The 17,351-nt window shown below is 39.6% G+C and overlaps 2 protein-coding genes across 7 annotated transcripts in view; one reads left to right on the top strand and one right to left on the bottom strand.

Annotated features, from left to right (window-relative positions):
- Window positions 1–10,932, top strand: part of TEX10 (testis expressed 10) — a 31,767-nt gene extending 20,835 nt beyond the window's left edge. For both annotated transcript variants that reach the window (XM_014543228.1, XM_005870656.2), the window contains 4 exons: window positions 6,124–6,204; window positions 8,303–8,484; window positions 9,371–9,581; window positions 10,719–10,932. In XM_014543228.1, the coding sequence (XP_014398714.1) occupies window positions 6,124–6,204; window positions 8,303–8,484; window positions 9,371–9,581; window positions 10,719–10,859 (615 nt within the window). In that variant the 3' untranslated portion in view covers window positions 10,860–10,932. The remainder of the gene's footprint in view (window positions 1–6,123; window positions 6,205–8,302; window positions 8,485–9,370; window positions 9,582–10,718) is intronic.
- Window positions 10,849–17,351, bottom strand: part of INVS (inversin) — a 125,388-nt gene continuing 118,885 nt past the window's right edge. For all 5 annotated transcript variants that reach the window (XM_014543225.1, XM_005870658.2, XM_014543224.1 and 2 more), the window contains exons 15-17: window positions 16,426–16,655; window positions 15,627–15,701; window positions 10,849–12,606 (exon numbers count right to left, since the gene is read on the bottom strand). In XM_014543225.1, the coding sequence (XP_014398711.1) occupies window positions 12,449–12,606; window positions 15,627–15,701; window positions 16,426–16,655 (463 nt within the window). In that variant the 3' untranslated portion in view covers window positions 10,849–12,448. The remainder of the gene's footprint in view (window positions 12,607–15,626; window positions 15,702–16,425; window positions 16,656–17,351) is intronic.

Here is a 17,351-nt window from a genome sequence, read left to right as displayed (position 1 = left end):
ATATGCATACAGGTTCTTTGGTTGATCTCGTCCCTCCCTCCCTCTCACCTACTCACCCACCTCCCTCTGAGATTCCTGTCTGTTCCATGCTCTATGTTTCTGGATCTATTTTGTTCATCAGTTTATTTTTTATTGATTTCAGAGAGGAAGGGAGAGGGAGAGAGAAAAATCAATGATGAGAATCATTGATCGGCTGCCTCCTGCACACCCCCCATAGGGGATTGAGCCCGCAACCAGGCATGGGCCCCCGACCGGAATCGAACCTGGGACTCTTCAGTCCGCAGGCCGATGCTCTATCCACTGAACCAAACCAGCTAGGGCCATCAGTTTATTTTGTTCATGAGTGAGATCATGTGATCTCTGACTGGCTTATTTTGCTTAGCATAATACTGTCCAGGTCCCTCCATGCTGTCTCAAAGGGTAAGAGATCCTTCTTTTTTACTGCTGCATAGTAGTCATTCCATGGTATAGATGTACCACAGCTTTTTTATCCAATCATCTACTGTTGTCCATGTTTCTCTTTTATTAGTGTAGATAGAATATGCATACAGGTTCTTTGGTTGATCTCGTCCCTCCCTCCCTCTCACCTACTCACCCACCTCCCTCTGAGATTCCTGTCTGTTCCATGCTCTATGTTTCTGGATCTATTTTGTTCATCAGTTTATTTTTTATTGATTTCAGAGAGGAAGGGAGAGGGAGAGAGAAAAATCAATGATGAGAATCATTGATCGGCTGCCTCCTGCACACCCCCCATAGGGGATTGAGCCCGCAACCAGGCATGGGCCCCCGACCGGAATCGAACCTGGGACTCTTCAGTCCGCAGGCCGATGCTCTATCCACTGAACCAAACCAGCTAGGGCCATCAGTTTATTTTGTTCATGAGTGAGATCATGTGATCTCTGACTGGCTTATTTTGCTTAGCATAATACTGTCCAGGTCCCTCCATGCTGTCTCAAAGGGTAAGAGATCCTTCTTTTTTACTGCTGCATAGTAGTCATTCCATGGTATAGATGTACCACAGCTTTTTTATCCAATCATCTACTGTTGTGCACTTGGCCTGTTTCCAGATCTTAGCTATTATAAATAGTGCTGCTAAAAACATAGGGGTGCATATGTTCTTTCTGATTGGTGTTTCAGGCTTCTTAGGGTATATTCCTAGAAGTAGGATTACTGGGTCAAATGGAAATTTCATTTTTAATCTTTTGAGGAAATTCCACACTGATTTCCATAGTGGTTGTACCAATCTGCATTCCCACCAGCATTCCCATTACTAGGGTTCCTTTTTGTCCACATCCTCACCAGCACTTGTTTGTTGATTTATTGATGACAGCCATTCTGACAGGTGTGAGGTGGTACCTCATTGTCGTTTTAATTTGCATCTCTCTGATGATTAGTAACATTGAGCATTTTTTTTTTTATGTTTCTTGGCCATTTGTCTTCTTTGGATAAGTGTCTAGGTTTTGTGCCCATTTTTCTATTGGGTTGTTTTCCTTTTGTTGATTTGTATGAGTACTCTACATATTTTGCTTAAGCGAAGATTTCAATTTTCTTTTGGATACATTTTGCTATTATTTAAATTGCCCTTTCCTGTGGAAGTACATACTAGAATTACACATAGTTTTGACACCCTTAGTATTAAAAACTTAGTTTTCTAATTACATCATTTGAACAAGTTATTAGTTGATAGAGTGGTATTTCTTAGTTGTAGTTTTATCTGCCTTGGCTGAAGTGATTTAAAAAAAATCAGACTTATTTTGAGTATGTATTCACCAAGTATAATTCAGAAGAACAGAAGGATAATAATAAAAAGACTTCCATTCTCTATCTCTCAGCTACCCATTTCCCCTACCCAGTTTCTAAAGTATTCTTTTAGATACCTTCTGTCTTCACAAATGACTACCTATATTCTTGTTTTCTTCCTTTTATAGAAATAACATACTCTCCAATGGTTCTCAACCTTCCTAATGCCGTGACCCTTTAATACAGTTTCTCATGTTGTGATGACCCCCAACCATAAAATTATTTTCGTTGCTACTTCATAACTAATTTTGCTAATGAATCGTGATGTAAATATCTGACACGCAGGATGTATTTTCATTGTTCGAGACCCACAGGTTGAGAACCGCTGTGTGATCTGGAACTTGCCGTTAATGATGGAAACAGTAATTAACAGGGAAAAATCACAAAGGGAAAAGGAATCTCTACACAGAGATACTTTTCCCAAATGGAGATTTCTATACCAGAGCCAATGAAAGATTTTAAGGTTAATAATTGTCATTTATAAAATATTGAATGGTTGTAAAAGAATATTTTTTAACATGAATAAGCTCTGAAGGATAATAGAATATAAATCCATTTTAAGAAAGAGAACATTTTTCATTATTTTTGAAAACCCTATGCCTTTTCCATCTCCCTTTAGAGCAATGGTTCTCAACCTCCCTAATGCTTCAACCCTTTAATACAGTTCCTCATGTTGTGGTGACCCCCAACCATAAAATTATTTTTGTTGCTACTTCATAACTGTAATTTTGCTACTGTTTCCTTCTCTTCCCCCGCCCAACCCGCCGCATTGTCCAGCTCATCGCCACCAGATAAGGCTGATGGGGGGAGGGGTAGCATCATTAATCACTCTTAATTCTTTGCTAATGATAACTTTCTCTCTCGCACTGAGAGAAGTTAATCTTTCTTAGATGCTGAGAGAAAGAGGAGAGCTGGGACCGGGTGCGGGTGAACACGGAAGGGTGGAGATGACAAAAAAGACTATAATCCCCTTCCCCCACCCAATTCCCCAATTTTCCCTCCTAACTTGTGTCATTACAATTCGATACGCTCATTCTTTCAGTCCCCTCTACCCTGCAGCAGCCTTTCTCAGCCGATAGAAATTGAACTTACTCTTAAAAGTTCAGCTCAGATGCCACCTCCTCTGTGAAGCCAACCCTGATTGTCCTGTCCAGCCAGAATTTCCCTCCCTCCTCCTTCTGAAATATCATAGCACTTCACACACCACTCTTATGGTGAATTCTGCCCATGTTATGGTTGTTTACAACTCCAGTGTAGAGACCACAAAATCTGAAATATTTAGATCGGTGGTTCTCAACCTTCCTAATGCCGCGACCCTTTAATACAGTTGCTCATGTTGTGGTGACCCCCAATTTCATTGTTACAAATTGAACATAATTAAAGCATAGTGATTAATCACAAAAACAATATGTAATTATATATGTGTTTTCCGATGGTCTTAAGTGACCCCTGTGAAAGGGTCGTTCGACCCCCAAAGGGGTCGCGACCCACAGGTTGAGAACCGCTACTTTAGAGTAACACTATTTTAAGTTTTATCTATCATACCTCTTCATAATTTTATTATATTATTAGTATGTAATTCTAAACTACATTGTTTAGTTTTACATGTTATTGAACTTTTAAAAAGGGAAATAATATATTATTTAGTAATTTGCTCTTCACTCAATGTACTGAAATATCTATATTAATTTATAAGTGCTGTAGTATTTCATTCTTTTTTTATTGCAGTGTAGTATTCCATTGTAGTAAGATATTATGACCGATTCATTTTTTCTTAGTTTGAGAATTTTTAGCATTCCATTTATATTTTCTTTTTGCATATTACCAGTGCCTATTGTTTTGTGTTTTTAAGTGTTTGCTTGTTAACACAGCCTACCTTCAAATTACACTATCCTCTTCATACCATATGTAATGTGTAATGATAAATGAGGTCATTCTTTTCTATGTTTTTCATATGTAATCTTTTTTCTCTACATGCTTTTTTTTTAAACACATTAAAAAATTTTTTTTTAATATATTTTATTGATTTTTTACAGAGAAGAAGGGAGAGGGATAGAGAGTTAGAAACATCGATGAGAGAGATCGATCAGCTGCCTCCAGCATAGCCCCCAGTAGGGATGTGCCCGCAACTCAGGTACATGCCCTTGACCAGAATCGAACCTGGGACCCTTGAATCCGCAGGCTGACGCTCTATCCACTGAGCCAAAGCGGTTCGGCTTTAAACACATTTTAAAGATTTTCCTTTAATCACTTCTTTCAGCAGTTTGTACCATGGTGCTATTTTCTGTGTGTTTTTCTTAGCTTGATGTTTACTGTTCGGAAAAAATGTCAGCCATTATTTCTTAAACATGTTTTCGTCCCCTTCTGGACTCCAATTTACATTGTATTAGATGACTTGATGTTATCCTGTAGGCCTTTTTTTCCTGTCTGTTTCAGAAAGTGTGCTGTGTCTTCCAGCTTACTGATTTTTTTCCCTGCAATATCTAATCTGCTCTTAAATTCAGTCAAAGATTTTTTTTCTAATTAAGACAATTTTTTAGAGCAGTTTTAGGTTCACAGCAAAGGTGGAGGGAAGGAACAAGTATTTCCTACCTGCTCCCCACACACATGCATTGTCTCCTCCATTACTAGCATCCCCTGCCAGAGTGGTAACATTTATTACAGTTAATGAGTTTACATTGATACAGTCACCCAAAGTCCATAGTTCACATTACGATTCACTGTTGTACATTCTTTGGCTATGGACAAAATGTATAAGGACGTGTGTCTAGCATATGATATAATACAGAGTATTTTCACTGTCCTTAAATCCTCTGTGCTCTGCCTATTCTTCACCCAATCCCTGGCAACCAGAGATCTTTTTATTGTCTCTGTAGTTTTGCCTTTTCCAGAATGTCATATATTTGGAACCAGATAGCACATAGCCTTTTTAGAATTGTATTCTTTCACTTAGTAATATTAAAGTCCCTTCATTTTTTTCTTGGCTTCATGTAGCTCATTTCTTTGTAGTGCTGAATAACATTCCATTGTCTGGATATACCAGATTTTAATCCATTCACCTGTGGGACATCTTGGTTGCTTTTAGATTTTGGCAATTATGGATAAAGCTGCTATAAACATGCATTTGTAGGTTTTTGTATGGACATAAATTTTCAACTCTTCTGTTTGTAATCCATCTCCTTTTGGTGCCATCCCTGTCCCATTCAGGCCATCTTTCTCACCCCAGTTGAACTCCAACTCTCTTGACAGTCTGCCTCTATTTATTCATGGATAGCCTGCTCTGTCTGGGCCACTGCAGTTCTTCCACCCACTCCATGCTGATGGTTACCCCGCCCAGTGGCTTTAGAACTGAATTGTTCAGGAAGGAAAGGGGAGGCAGAAGAGAAGGGATTAAGTTGCCATTTACTATTGAATAGGCCTTTGCAACCTGATTTACCTTTTGACAATGAAAATATTCACTGTGCTCATTTTGAAGTAGAAAGATGGCATTGGAAGTGTGTTGTTCATGTTACTTACAGGTATAAAAGATAAAAAATTGCCACTTGAAAACTCTTGAGTGGTCTCAATCTATTAGCGGTTTTAGAGAGAAGTAATGCATAGAACTATTGGTTTTTAAAGGGTGATTGACAGTTCTCTTGAATGTAGTGAGATATCCTCTTCCTGGAGTGATGTTTTTCTTTCCACCAGTCTCATCTCTGTCTCTCCTTGTGGTTTTTCTACATGTTTCATTGCTGGCACTGCACTCATCAGCTTTTGGGGTTTGTCACAATGCCTCAGAACTCATTGCTGTCCTCCCTCTGCTTATTTCTCATGCCCCTCATATTTTTCTTTTCCTATCAACTGTTGTCTTTTACCTTTGGAGAATAGGAGGCAGTGTTACAATTAATTTAAATGGGGTATTAATATCTGGATCATAAGTGTTTTTGTATAACGTTTTTCCACCAAATGGAGAAAAGGCTTTTGTCAGTCTTTTGTTGAAATCATTCAGTTCTCTTTTTATTATAGCATTTAACAGAAATATATCTCTATCTTGGTAAATTATAAGCTACTTCAGGGCTGTGAGAGAGAAGTTTCTTATTCTTTCATTCTTGTGCATGGCACCTAAAAGGACTAACTCAGCACTCAGTAAATGTTTAATAAAATGAATTATTTGGAAAATTAGTCCATATATGAGGCTTGTTTGACCTTTGACATTTGCATCTTCAGAGTCATTTTTTGTTAAGTTTCCCATTAATATGTGGAGCAAGTAGGTTAAAAAAATCAGTTTAACTTGTTTCTGACCTAAAATGTCCTAATTTGGTTACTTTTCTTCTTTTCTGACAGACAGTTTGTCACAGTCTATTGGTTATCCCTGCCCGAAACCAGAGCTTTGACATCGTGCAAAGTGCCATCAGTAAGCATTTGGTAAATACACTTTTAAACTTTTTTTTCTGTTACACAGAAAAGCATATAGATTCATTGATTAAGATTAGGTTTATCATAGCCTAGGAGAGAGTGAGAATCCAGAATCCTAAGCTCAGTAACCTCTCACACTCTGGTGCTATGGCAAGAACTGAGAAATCTTGCTGTTTCTTCTGACTGTTGTTGCTAATTAATTTTTGAACTTGGGAAAATAGCCTGATACCAGGACCTTACTTTCTACATCTGTGCAATAAAAGACCTTAAAATTATGCCTCAGGTCCTTCTGACTTGTAATGCTCTAACACAGGGGTCCTCAAACTACGGCCCGCGGGCCACATGCAAATACAAATATTGTATTTGTTCCCGTTTTGTTTTTTCACTTCAAAATAAGATATGTGCAGTGTGCATAGGAATTTGTTCATAGTTTTTTTTTTTAAACTATAGTCCGGCCCTCCAACGGTCTGAGGGACAGTGAACTGGCCCCCTGTTTAAAAAGTTTGAGGACCCCTGCTCTAACATGTGCCTGATGTTAGTGTATTGAGAATCCAGTATCCAGACTGGGATCTAATTTCCACCCAGAACATTTGGGGTCTAAAGCAAGCATATCAAACTCGTGGTCGACGGGCTGCATGTTTGACATGCTTGGTCGCAGTGGTTCTCAACCTGTGGGTCGCGACCCCTTTGGCGGTCGAACGACCCTTTCACAGGGGTCGCCTAAGACCATCCTGCATATCAGATATTTACATTACGATTCATAACAGTAGTAACATTACAGTTATGAAGTAGCAACGAAATAATTTTATGGTTGGGTCACAACATGAGGAACTGTATTTAAAGGGCCAGAAGGTTGAGAACCACTAAGTATAGGGAAGTCACCTAACTGGCTCAAGGCCTGGTCACTGGAGGCAGTGAGCTCAGCCATGAGACTTATCTTCTGGCCAATGAGTGTCTCTTGTTCCCATTGGTATTAAATTCACATTAGGTATGCTTGGGTTTTGCTTTTAATTTCCTCCAACATTTACACTTTGAATTTCGGCTTTTTATTATAAGAATGTATTATAGTACAAGAGAGAGATCTGAAATTTTATCTTCCAGAGACTTTGTTTGCATAATTTTATAGGCACATCCACACCTCCTTTCCTTCTTTAAAATGTTATTTCCCTTGAGTTGGAAGAATACTGCTTTGTATTCTCATTACTGTTTTTCTGCCTGCTATCAACTTTTAATCCTTATCCCTTTTGTCTCCAAAGATCCCCCACCTTGTGTTTTTTAAACCTCTGGTCCAGAAATGTATGCCCTCCTTTGACTATATTCATTATCCTCGTAAAAACTCAACATACAAGTCAGTCTAGGCCAGTATTTTCAGACAGCTTGATGGAAAGGTTAAGACCTCAGAGCCTGTAGACTTTTTAAAATGATCATCCAACGGTAGTTTCTAGGAGATTTAAACCATGTATATATATAGTTACAAGTTAGAGCCCACCTTCCAGTTTATAAGTAGAATCCAGATTAATTAGGATTCCATGATCTTTACCTAGGGTTTGGGGCAGTGTAGCTATTGAGTGTTAAGTAGTAGTTTCTTGATTCCGTTACTCAGTCATGTCTGAATGACTAGCTAAATCAAAGGACAGGGGAAGGGTAATTGTAAAATGAATTCTGTTTTGTATATTTAATGACCTGGGATGGGGTTGGTGCCAGATATTAGTGTTTTCCAGTTTGGATAACCTAAAGATCAGGTAAGTGTGATTGTTGGTATCAAGATTTTCTTTGGATGCATGAAATAATCCTTTTGAATAATGGTATTTCTAACCATTAGTAGACATTGTAATATCGGGAAAGTTTTAGAAGACTTTGTCATGAGAGGAAGCAATGGATTGGATTACTAATATTTCTTGAGTTTGCATGTTTTCAATATATTTAATGTAGAGATTAAATTCTCAGAGGGAAATAGGACCTCAAGGTGTGGCAGGTGGAATGCATTATGTACATACTCGTTTTCAGTAGAAGTGTTGTAAGGTTAACCCTCCATTTAATAGGATTTGGTTTATCCTGGGAAAGGGCTATTGTGTAGACGTCATTAATCTCATTTTCCTCTGCCTAGGTTGGGTTCACTGTAATTCCTGACAGCACCGCCGGCTGTGTTTTGGGTGTTATCTGTAGGCTCCTGGATCATACATGTGTACTTAGTGAGACTCTGATGCCGTTTCTGGCTTCCTGTTGCTACAGTCTTCTGTATTTCCTGCTCACTTTAGAGAAAGGAGAAGCAGAGCATCTAAGAAAGAGGTAATAATTTTTTATTCTTCAATTTACATTTTTACCTGTTCCACTCTCCCTATCAATCATTCAATTTTAAAAAATTGCGAGTGAATACCCTAAAAGCTCTTTCAGAGTTTGTATAAACCTAGCTAGTTTTTTCTTTTTTTTTTTATATTGAGTTTTATTGAGGTGACATTGGTTAATAAAATTATATAGATTTCAGGTGTACGATTCTACAATACATCATCTGTATATTGTATTGTGTGTGAATTACCCCAGGTCAAGTCTCCTTCCATCACCAGAGCTTTTTCTTTGTCCTTTCATGAATCCCCTTTGTGGTTTGAAAATTTTTCATTTTCAGAATTTCTTCTTTTAAGCAAGAGATTTGAAAAGTTAGATAGCATAAGTTTTGAGAGCTTTCTTTATTAACCTTGCTACCTTTAGAAGGATGAGTTTACAAGCCTTTGTATTTTGCTCTGGGCTTCATTAGAAACAGCCAGAGTGGAATTTTAAATTCTTAAACTTAAGGAAATTGTTCTAAAATACTAGTGTTTTAATTAGTCAGTACTTTTGTTCCCATATGAAATTCGGACTAAAGCTTCTAGGATAGTTTGGAATATTTCACTGTAATTTTTAAAAAGTGTTTTCATGCCTATGTCCTTATTGGTATGCCTATTAAAATTCATTGCAGGAAGTTTTTTTTTTTTAATTAATCGATTTTTATTGTTGAGATAATTACAGATGTCCCTCCTTTTTCTCCCCATAGCTCCCCTCCACCCGGTTCCCACCCTACCCCAGGCCCTCGCCACCCTATTGTCTATGTCCATAGGTAATGCATACATGCATATAAGATCTTTGTCTAAGCTCTTCTGAATGTGTTGGCTCACTGACTCATTTTTGTTGCTTCTTGTAGGGACAAGCTGTGGGGGGTCTGTGTCTCCGTCCTGGCTCTCCTGCCTCGAGTCCTCAGGTTGATGCTGCAGAGCCTGCGGGTGAGCAGAGCTGCTCCCGAGGAGCTGCCTGTTGTGGGCCAGCTGCTTCGCCTGCTGCTGCAGCACGCGCCCCTCAGGACTCATATGTTGACCAATGCCATCTTGGTGCAGCAGATCATCAAGAATATCACGGTGAGAGCATGGAACAAAGGCTTCGTATTGTTAGTACTAGAAGGGATTCATGGGCAAGGCAGGGGGTGCACAGGGTTCCTGTGCATTGACCAAACTCCTGGAATCAAGCCCAGTGGTGATTTCCCAAGGTTTCTCCTGTAGTCTAGTCACTTAACCTATGGGATTTCCTTAATCCCAAAATTGGCCATAAAAGCCTTAAAATACTTAAACTGAATAAAGTTGCAGGCAGCTTAGTTGGAAAAGGTACAGCCTCAGAGTCATCACTACCTGTATCTAACAGAGACTGGTGATTAACTGTGATCTTTGGATAAGTTTGTTTTTAAACCTTAGCCAAGCTTGTTTTCCTAGGTGTAGAAGTGGGACTAATAGCAATTTTGTTGGGTTTTGGTGACCATTAATGAGATTAGCCAAGTAAAGTTTTTAGGTAGCTGACATGTATGTATTCACCAAATGTTAGCTGTCATTAGGAAATTATTTAGCAGAAATAAACTTCAGGCCAATTTTTAGTTGGTTCCGTGGAGAGTAAGAAGTTGGAGAAAGGAAGTTGTAGGCTTCAGCTTTGTCTAATGGTTGGTTGTCTGTGTTCAGTTGTGTGTGTGTTTTTTAAGGGGTGGGGGCAGTTCTGTTACCAGATTCCTTTGGCGTTTTTAGTTGGGAAGAATTCGGGAGGTTTTTTGCGGGGGTGGGTAGGTTGTTATAGATATTTGGTTGGGGGAGTTTATTGATTAGTATATGTAATAGTAATTCAGAAATAGTAGAAGGTTGGACAATCAACCCACCTCCATAAGTAAGAAATGACAGAAATTGTTGTCTGCCCTGGACAAAGATCAAGGGACTCCAGAATACCAAAGGGAGGAAGTCCAGTGTAGGGATGGTGGGTGATGAAATTTCATCAGTCCCTAGCATCTGTGGGAGGGAACAAACAAAATGAGAAACCGACATCACTTATATGGAAGGGTTTTCACCGCCTAATAATGCCTAATTAATAGGTCCCCCTTTCCAGTAAGAGTTCCTGTGGTGATTTTACAGATGAGGATACTGTTGCAGTGGCTCTTGAGAAGTTTGGATGTGAAAAGCACTTCAGGTAGCATAGCAATTTTAGTAGAATTCTCAAATTACTCTTTTTTTTCTCTGCAGACATTGAAGAGTGGAGGTGTTCAGGAGCAGTGGCTTACAGACTTACATTATTGCTTTAATGTGTATATCACTGGGCATCCTCAGGGGCCCAGTGTGTTGAATACAGTATATGAAAGAGGCTCCATGGCACTTCCTGTTTAAAATTGTTTATTCACATCTAATTTTGAAGAGACTGATGTAAGAAATGTTTGTCATTAAAGCTGAACTTTTAAAGTTGTTGTTATGGACATTCTTTTGCACTAAGGTAGGAAAACAATGCAGGCTGGCTTCCTGGAGTAGCACGTGATAGGTGGCAGTATATTTACATTTCATAGGAACCAAATATTTACAAAATACAGGGTGATAACATGGTACTGTCTACTATTTATCAAAAAATTAGCTAAATCTTTGAGATCCTATCCAGGCAAACCTCATTCGTTTTGTTTGGGGGTGGTTACTCCTATCCATGATGATGTTGAGCTTCTCACTATGGTGTTATTTGCAGAGGTTTTGTAGCCCTTAGTGCAGGGGGCAAGATTTCAAGATAGTTGTTTTGGGTTTTCCTATACCTAAATGGTGGTTGGTCTGAGATAACTACTTTAAAAGTGATTTTCTAACCCACTATAGTTTTCCAAAAATTACCAGCTGTATTGTGATTTCTATGATATATTGATTTTTCTAGTCACAAAATAATTTAATTAGCAAACTATAAAAAAAATCAAGGGGATTACATTAATACTTTGTTGCTTCCTATTTCTTACTGTCAGGACAATGGTGACAGTGATCTTAAGAAAATGGAAGCAGTTCTAGAAGTATTTGTGAGCCTCCTATATCAATCACTCTTTATGTCTGTCTCTATTCCTACATTAGCTTTGCCCTTAAAAATGTGAAAAATCCCTAAATCACTAGATTTCATTTAAACTAGGTGTTCTTAGAGAGCTAGAATGTGTGTAGTTAGCAGTTTCCCATCAATAGGAATGGCATTTTGATATGATTGCTCACCTCTGCAGGTCAGGAAGAAAATACAAGTGGAATGTTAAGGCCTTAATTGGTACCTGGTGCATAAATGCCTGGTTTGTACACCTGCCCCGCTAATTTTCTTGGTGTCGGTGGTACCAGCATCTCTGTTCACAGAGGAAGTGGCAACAGCCTGTGGCCTTCAGAGGCTAACATGACTGTAAAATATGTAAGGAGTCAGCAGAGGTGATCAAAGCACCTATTGTGATCTTACAGATAATTTCTAAAAGCAAATGCTGGATCATGATTCTGGTCTAAAACTTAAACTGATAATAGAATAATAGGATGTGGTATCTGTAATGAAATTTGTTGCATTAGATTCCAGAACATTAGTGAAATGAAGCTGGTTGCTGTAGGACAGGCTCCTTGCCATCTCATTTAGGTTCTTCACTGAAGCCAGAAAACCAGGCCTGCACCAGCTGGCTGGCAGAAATCCCAACCCAGCAGCCCTCATGTTCTTAGTTTTACTTAGACTTGACAGAGTTATACATCCTCCTTTCTACCCACACTGACAGGTGAAGGCAGACAGCTAGACAGTTTTGATTAGGCATAGTGTACCCTGGTCTTCCCAGCGCAGGTTGAGATAATATCCAAACAATGCTGTGTAAGAGCAGAAAGAAATCATTCTGACATTTTCTTTCAGTTCTTACCACATGTTCAGGCTAATAAGGCTTCAGGCATGGATATTGAAGTTTTCCCAAGATGTAAGAGAGAGTCAACAGATAATTAGAACTCTACACTAGCTTATTCCAGTTACCCCGGGCATGGTCTTCCTCCATAGGCAGTCGAGGCTTTGTTTTGTATTTTGATTGAGTAGCTGATTGTAGGTTATAAGAAAAATTCTTTGATCTTCCACTGTTCTCAAGAAGGTGTATACACTGCAAGTTGCTCACTGTTAAATACAGGTAAATAGGTTATTTTAAAGTTGAAGGTAAGAAAAAAGGGTTTAGTTTTGGATTATACATGGTGCCAAAAAAGGTGATGGCCAGTGTGTCGTAGGGACAAGATGCTGTATCAGCCTTGCATTTTCCATCATCTCAAAGATATATGACATCTCTCAAGGAAGAACCGTGAGTGGGAGGGGCGGGTGTGAACCTAGGCCTTCAGTCGGCCTGGAATAACTGGTATATCTTTCTCTCTGTGCATCTCTCCACTATAACAATACAAACTTACACATACACGTACATATCTTTTAACTCCATGTGCCATACACTTGGCTATAGTCCATTCTAGAAAATAGGTTTGAAAACTATTCAGATGAGACATATCAAACTTGAAATGGATTTTTAGGCCTTTACAGTAGGTCCTCGGGTTACGTCGGCGAACCGTTCCTACAGTGCCACGTAACGCTATTTTCGCCGTAAGTCGGAACCCACCTACATAAGCACCTACATCACTCACATGGAGCACATACACAGCAATATTGAAGTGAAACAGTAAAAAAAATTTTTAAAGATAATTCCTGACCTTTACTTGTAAATAAATAATAAAAAACATAAAGCACATATGTACATACGTCGAAATGATGGAACTTTTTTTTAAATATATACCTGCAAATGGGAGATGGCGATGTAACCATGAAACGACGTATGTCGAGTCCGTTGTAACCCGAGGACTGTCTGTATATGACTTTGAAATTATAAAATTGTAGGACACCACAATTGGAAAAATTAGTGGTGTACTCAAACCCTCTCATTTAACAGATAAGGATATTGAGGCCCCAAATGGTTAAGAGACCTTGCTAAGGCTATAATGCTATGTGCCCCTAACTTTCTGTGGAACAAAGAAGCAAACATGAAAGGTGAATAGTTTTAAAAAGTGACACACACGTCTTACTTTTTCTGTCCTGTTTGGATTACTGTTGAACTACAGCTTTGGAACTCTGGCATGCTTTTCGGCTGCCTTTCCTGTCTAAAGTCTTGAGGTTTCATCTGTGTACCCTGCTGAAGGTGGGCAGGAATATTCTACATTCATTACTAATAATCACTTAAGCCATGGTTATTCTACTCAATGGGTTCTTTTAAGGGAGTTGTTTTATTTTTAAAGAGCTGGACCCCCAAATTTGGGAGAGCCTGTTTGTATTTGTACACACACACATACACACACACACGCTGATCGTTACTATGTGTTATTCTTTGGGGGTGGTTTGCAGGGTTGGGTATGGAAGACAAGAGAACAGGGATTGTTGAACTGTCTCCCTAACACATGTAGAGAAAGAGCTTGTGGGTGTTGTTACTTTTGCTCTATCTCCAGCTCACTTTCTGCTCCTGTAAGAGGTTGGGAGCAACAGTTTTCACTCAAATATCTGAATACCTACAGTGTGCCAAGCAATTTCTAAAGAAAACAGAACTGAGCAAAATCAGAAGATACTTAATCCGATGGAATCCTCAAGTAAAAAATGAACTATTTCTAGTCAAGGTTTGAAGACCAAAATTAATGATTTCTTCTTTTTGGTTCAATCTGATACCTGATTTCAAAGGCAGAAACTTATATGTATGTTCAAGTCATACCTATATCATGGAAATTTATAGACCTGTTTTCTGTATAAAACACAGGCTTCAGCTAAACTGTAGCCAGCAGCTCTGAGCATCCACTGGTTAATGGTTGACAAGGGTGGGTGAGCCTAATAAAACCTTGTGTTGCCCAAGTTTAGGCTTAGGAAAAGATTCCCTTCAGTCCTTGTATATTTTTAAACCTGTCCAAATTATATGTATAGGGTAAACAAGCTGTTCATATGAAGTCCTAAGAAATCGTTATGCATTTCTTTCCATTTCTTTATTCTGTTCTGTGAGTCCTTTAAAAACCTTTTGTACTACTAAATACCTTCATTTTTAAAGATTTCTGATAGTACTGGATTTTTCTATTGAGACATGTTTATCTAACTGCTACTTCTCTGGTAGTTAAATCTGACAGCTCTGTTTTGGAAACTATCCTTAATTCACTCCAGTATAACGAGTGGGTTTTTTTGTTGTTGTTGTTCGTGGTTTTTTTTTTACATAGAACGACGATGGGCCTTAATTCCTTTGAAAGTTTCCAACTACCCCACCCACCATTCCCTGATCAGCCTGCCTATATTACATGAGTTACCTGACTCTTCTTATTAAAGATTTGGCAGTAATTACTCTCCCCTTACCTCCAAGTTTTCCCTCCATCAAAAACTAAATGAATGTTAAAGTTCATGATGACAGTCATTGTTCACCTTCCCAGCTGCACTCTGTCCTGCAGGATGACTGGATTGGGAGGATGGGGGCAGCGTGTTGTCAGCCACCCACGAGAAACACCGACCTGGCATTAACTGCTGACAGCACTGAACTTATCACCCAAACTTAATGCTGGTGTGAATGAAGGGGCCCTGAATAAAATACCCTGTTTTGCAGCTGAAAAGTTTCCTGAGCTGCTCCTGTGAGTGGAAGTGCACGGTTGAGCCTGAACTGGATATGCTATTAAATATTAATGTCTTCCTTGTGAGGCTCTAAAAAGCAAAAGCCAGAATTTGTGGTTAAGGGCCTCTTTCCATCTTTAGGAAGGAGGTAGAGGAGCTTAATGTGAAACCAAAATGGAACAAAAACTCCCAAGGTATGACTTTGAAGAACAGCAGTATTTTCATTTCCTCCTTCCTTTATGTGAACGAGTAAGTAAAGGTGATCAATAGCAGCTACAGTTTATTTTTTCTACTGGAGGTAATTTTAACAATAGCTTTGGTTATAAAAATAACTTGCCTCCTACGGAGATAGAGGCTGACTGCAGTAATAATTCCAGGAAAGGGGGGTGAAAAACATTTCTACTTGAAATCAAATGACCATTGGAAACCCCTGGCAATTAGTCTTCTGTCTTTGGGGATGAAATGAGAAAGGAAAGTGCTTACCCACACCGTCTTCCCAATATACTTTGCCAGGGCAGTGGCTGCCTTACCTGAGTTGAGACGCAGCACAGAATGGGCTTTTGAAGATTTTGTGGGATGATGTACTTTCCCTTCCTGAGAGCAACCTGAAATCAATCAACAACAGTCTCTCAACAATGATAGCTGTGGCCTGACCGAGTTCTGAATTTCTTGAGCAAAGGCCTGAGCTTGCAAGCTAGTGTCCGCCTAAATTAAGTATGTTGTGGAACACCAGTAGGCAGGGGCGAGTTCTGAGATTTTGCTGCCTGAGCCAGAGATCTGTTAAAGGTGCTTTGGCTCAATTTTTTTTTTTTCTTTCCCCTGTTGGGGAGCTAGTCAGGCTTGTTCTCTGCTGAGTTTATTCTGATGGGCTGTTTACAGATCTGAAAATGTTTTAATTTGCAGCAGTTTGTCTGCTAAACAAGTATTTACTGTAGTGCTTGGGTTTGGGACATTCCCAGGTAGGCAGCCCTGTACTTTCTCAACAAAGGAAAGGTCAAAGTGAGGCAGGCAGGTGCTTGGAGTCCTCCAAATTGGTAATGTAAGGGGAAGACCAATAGTGGCCTGAAGAGGGTACACTGGTAAGGCTTTAGTTACGAAACCCAGCAGAAGATCTTTTGGCTAGAAGGCTCTCTGGGCTTACATGCCAGAATGCCTCACTTCAAACCAATTCGGATCCAGAATTTCTGGAAGGATGGCACTAAATGTGCTGAGATTCTCTTGGTGACTGGAAATATAATAAAGTTTCTACCTGAATGGAGGTTTGCCCAATGCAATTAAGTCCCATTTCAGACTTCCTGTAAACTACAAAGTGCCTAGAAAGACAGTTACCGTAGATTTGCTTGAGCACTGAGTGCCTGGTGGACTTTGTGCCCGAGCTGCTCTTGGATGGATTCTTGGTGGTCCTGCTTACTGCAGTGGCTTTTGAGGGTTTTAGTTCCAGTTCCTTCCTCCAAACCTGGAGGAGCAATGCCATGCATTCTCGGTTCCATCTGTCCACATCTCTGGCTCCATGCTGCTTCATATGCAGAAGGTGGGACAGGTGCTTCCTGAGCTGGTAGCTGGTGGGACCAGAGAAGGGAGAGCTTTAAGGTCACAGTATGGAGAAAACTAAATTTCTTTAAGGCTCCTAGAAGCTACAGGAATAGTATTTGTTGAACTTGGGAGAGCTTTCAAGCTCTCATTCCTAATTTCAGTAGCAGTATGTAGAATGTTGAATTCTGCTTTTTCCCATTAAATAGTTCCTGAATTAGGAAGCAATAAGATGAGTCCTTGCCTTCAAGATGGGGCAGGCCAGAAGTACTGAGAGCAAGGAGCTGGATGGCATGAGACAGATGTGGGATGGATAATTGGTTTGGCTGTGGTTTTAAAGGATGAGTAGGGACTTAGTGAGAAAAGGGCATTCTAGGCAGCAGAACTGGCATGAGCAGAGAGATACAAGCATTTGTACAGGAAAGTCAGTAAGGAGATGTGTATGAAGCATTGTGTATTTAGTGAGGGAATGATATTGGAAGGCTGGGCTACACGGGAAAAAGCCAACATTTATTCAGGACCTGTTGCATATAGCCCCACTGAAGCAAGTCTTGCCCCGGAGGGGTGTCTTCAGCACAGAAGTTCTCCCACTGTAGAAACAGCTGATTCTCACAGACAATTGGCCTGGAGGTCATTTCCTCCCAGTGATACCAACAACAATCAAAGCTTAACTACAACAAGACTGTGCACACAGCCCACAAAGGGGTGCACCAAGAGTGTCCACC

The sequence above is a fragment of the Myotis brandtii genome, unplaced genomic scaffold, assembly GCF_000412655.1.
Source record: "Myotis brandtii unplaced genomic scaffold, ASM41265v1 scaffold320, whole genome shotgun sequence".
NCBI classification, from domain to species: domain Eukaryota; kingdom Metazoa; phylum Chordata; class Mammalia; order Chiroptera; family Vespertilionidae; genus Myotis; species Myotis brandtii.
Note: the sequence above shows the minus strand (reverse complement) of the source record. Positions and strands in the feature narration are given on the sequence as shown.